Source organism: Rhagoletis zephyria, unplaced genomic scaffold (assembly GCF_001687245.7).
Source record: "Rhagoletis zephyria isolate East Lansing unplaced genomic scaffold, Rhagoletis_zephyria_1.1 Rzeph_scaffold_43602, whole genome shotgun sequence".
NCBI lineage: Eukaryota > Metazoa > Arthropoda > Insecta > Diptera > Tephritidae > Rhagoletis > Rhagoletis zephyria.
In genome coordinates, this window is record NW_016200657.1 from 1 (window position 1) to 2,523 (window position 2,523).

The 2,523-nt window shown below is 34.7% G+C and overlaps 1 protein-coding gene across 1 annotated transcript; it reads left to right on the plus strand.

Moving 5' to 3' along the window:
* Positions 1-559: 559 nt before the first annotated feature.
* LOC108355227 (uncharacterized) lies at positions 560-927 on the plus strand (the record flags this gene model as incomplete). The annotated part of the gene is made up of 2 exons (XM_017606395.1): positions 560-709; positions 770-927. Coding segments are annotated over 2 exons (308 nt in total), but the record flags the coding sequence as incomplete, so codon positions are not given.
* Positions 928-2,523: the final 1,596 nt, after the last annotated feature.

Below are 2,523 nucleotides of genomic sequence, written 5' to 3' on the forward strand. Positions count from 1 at the left end.
TTTTTTTTTTTGTTGACGGCTTTTGGGTTTTTTTTTTATATAACAAGTGCAATTTATAAAAACTGGCGTTTCTGCTTTTAACTTTTTTCGCTGTCTTGCGCATTTTCTTGCACAAGAAATTCTAATTTTTTGTGGAAAATAGTGAAAAACTCCGTCAACAAAAAAATAAATAAAAATATTAAAATTAAGTGCAATTTCTTTGTCGCTAAAAACTTGCACTTATTTTATTATTACTTTTATTCCATAAGCCTTGTAAACTAAGAATTTCTTAAAAATTCTGTTTAAAAAGCTCAAAGTTTTTATGGAAATTTGTTAAATTTTTTCTAAACTCTTTATAAAGTTTAAAAGTTTCAGTTATGCGGTTTTGGCTAAGGCATTAACCATATTTTTATAAAAAGATAGCATACAAAATTTAGATTGTAAAGCACTATAAATATTAAAAACAAAACACCATTCATCCAGTTTTTTTGAGCGGCACTGTACATACATATACTACACATAAAAATAGACGAAATGTTTTAAACTACTTTTTTTTTTATCAAAATACATATTTTTGCAGGTCAAACCCTTACATGATGTGTATCAACGCGAAATCGAACTCAACCTTTGGGAGCCCATCAATCGTTATTGGGCTGAATGTTATGAAGCCTGCAAGGCAGCCTCTAAGCGGCGCGGCACTTATCAAGCTGATAATCGGCGAATATTCAATGTGAGTAAACGATTAATAAATTTGAAAAATAAATAAATTACTTAAAATTACTAATTGCAGCAAAAAATTGTAATGCCGTGGAAAGTGCGACAAGTTGAGGAGCTGACACGCCTGAATGCTGCTGCGCTAGCGCAAAAAACCACAAATAGTCATATTAAAAAGCGTTGGAAGACAGCAAAACGATTTTTATATGGACCACGTGGGCCATGGTTTACGGGGTAAGTGAAAAGCGCACATACTATACCTATGTTAAGTATGTATTAGTTTATCTGCTACCAGTTACGGAATTAGTAGGCAGCATTAGCGAGTCGCAGAGCGAGGCAGAACGATTTTTGCGCAAATGCATTTCGTCGAATGCGCATCCATGACATAATCGCGACTAGCAGCGATCGCACGCCCGCCTTTCCCTTTTCGCTTTTCGCTTTTGCGTTTTTAATTGTGGAATTTATATAATTTTTACTAAGTACAAGTTGTAATTTCACTTTATGATTACTTACTTTTTTGGGCTATGCTGTCGCATCGCGCGTTAGCGTGCTGAATTTTTGTGTGCAAACATGCCAACGCGAACTACATAGATATATTTGTACAAACATATCGAGCCCTAACCGCCAAAATAACGTAAGCGACATTTTTTTCAAAATTTTCTTTTTGATGCAGAAATGCATCTAGATGCTCTAGGAATATTTCTGCATCAAAAAGAAAATTTTGAAAAAAATGTCGCTTACGTTGTTTTGGCGGTTAGGGCTCGATATGTATNTTACGAATTTACTAATTTGCCAACGAATTTTATTTATTTTAATATTTTCGTTTGTTTTTTTTTTGCGCTTTTTCCTTACTTTGCTCCTCCTCCGGCGCTTATTTCATTACAAATAAAATGAATTTAAAATGAAGTGTTTAAACAGCGCGTGGAAGCGTTGCAATTGATATCACTCATAGCAAAATGAAGTAGTTAAGCTGAGGTAAACTAAAAGAGACATCAAAAAATAATCATAAGTCTGTTATTAAATTTATACTCTGATATCCAGCGGCAATCCGGGCGCTGTGATCGCTCATTATACGATCGAACGGCATCCTGAGCTCTCTCTCAACCGCCTCGAAATATTTCCTAATCAAACAGATTCGTGTACCAGGTCACAGTGACATCACTGCAATTTGCAGGACTGATGAATTGGCTACGCAGGGTGCCTACCTTCGAGCCCATAACCTCGGACTGGGAGGGCATAGGAGTTGCTTTGGCAACTTGCAGCCTGCTTCTGTACAGATGGGCGAGCACTGCGCCCAAAACGCCGACATGCAAAGTTGCAAGGTCCTTCTGACCGCTTGTTGACCTCGGTGAGATAATCAATCATTTTCATTGAGAAGATTGTTTATGTAAAATAACGGTTAAAATGGTTTTAAGGCGGCTAATTATATACTTTTATTTTTAGAAATCCTCTAAAACCATTTTAACTATTATTTTTCATAAAAAAAAAAGTTTAGCTTAAAATTTAACGACGGTTAACACGTCTTGTGAATCCCATAAATATTTATTAAACACATTTGGCTACATTGTAAAAGAGCGCAAATAAAGTTTGCCGGCAGGGGATATTAGCTTGCACTTAAAGTGCTGCACTAAAATTGCCACATAAACAATTAAAATTATAATAAATGGTTATCTCAAAACTAAATTAACTGATCAAGATCATTGCATAGAAGTGTATATGATTGTATATTTACGTCGCACTTAATTGACAGAAGTGCAATGACAAACTTTAATTTTTAGTTTAATTTCCAGTGTAATTTTACTTTTTCCGCAAAGCAATTGAGTTAATATA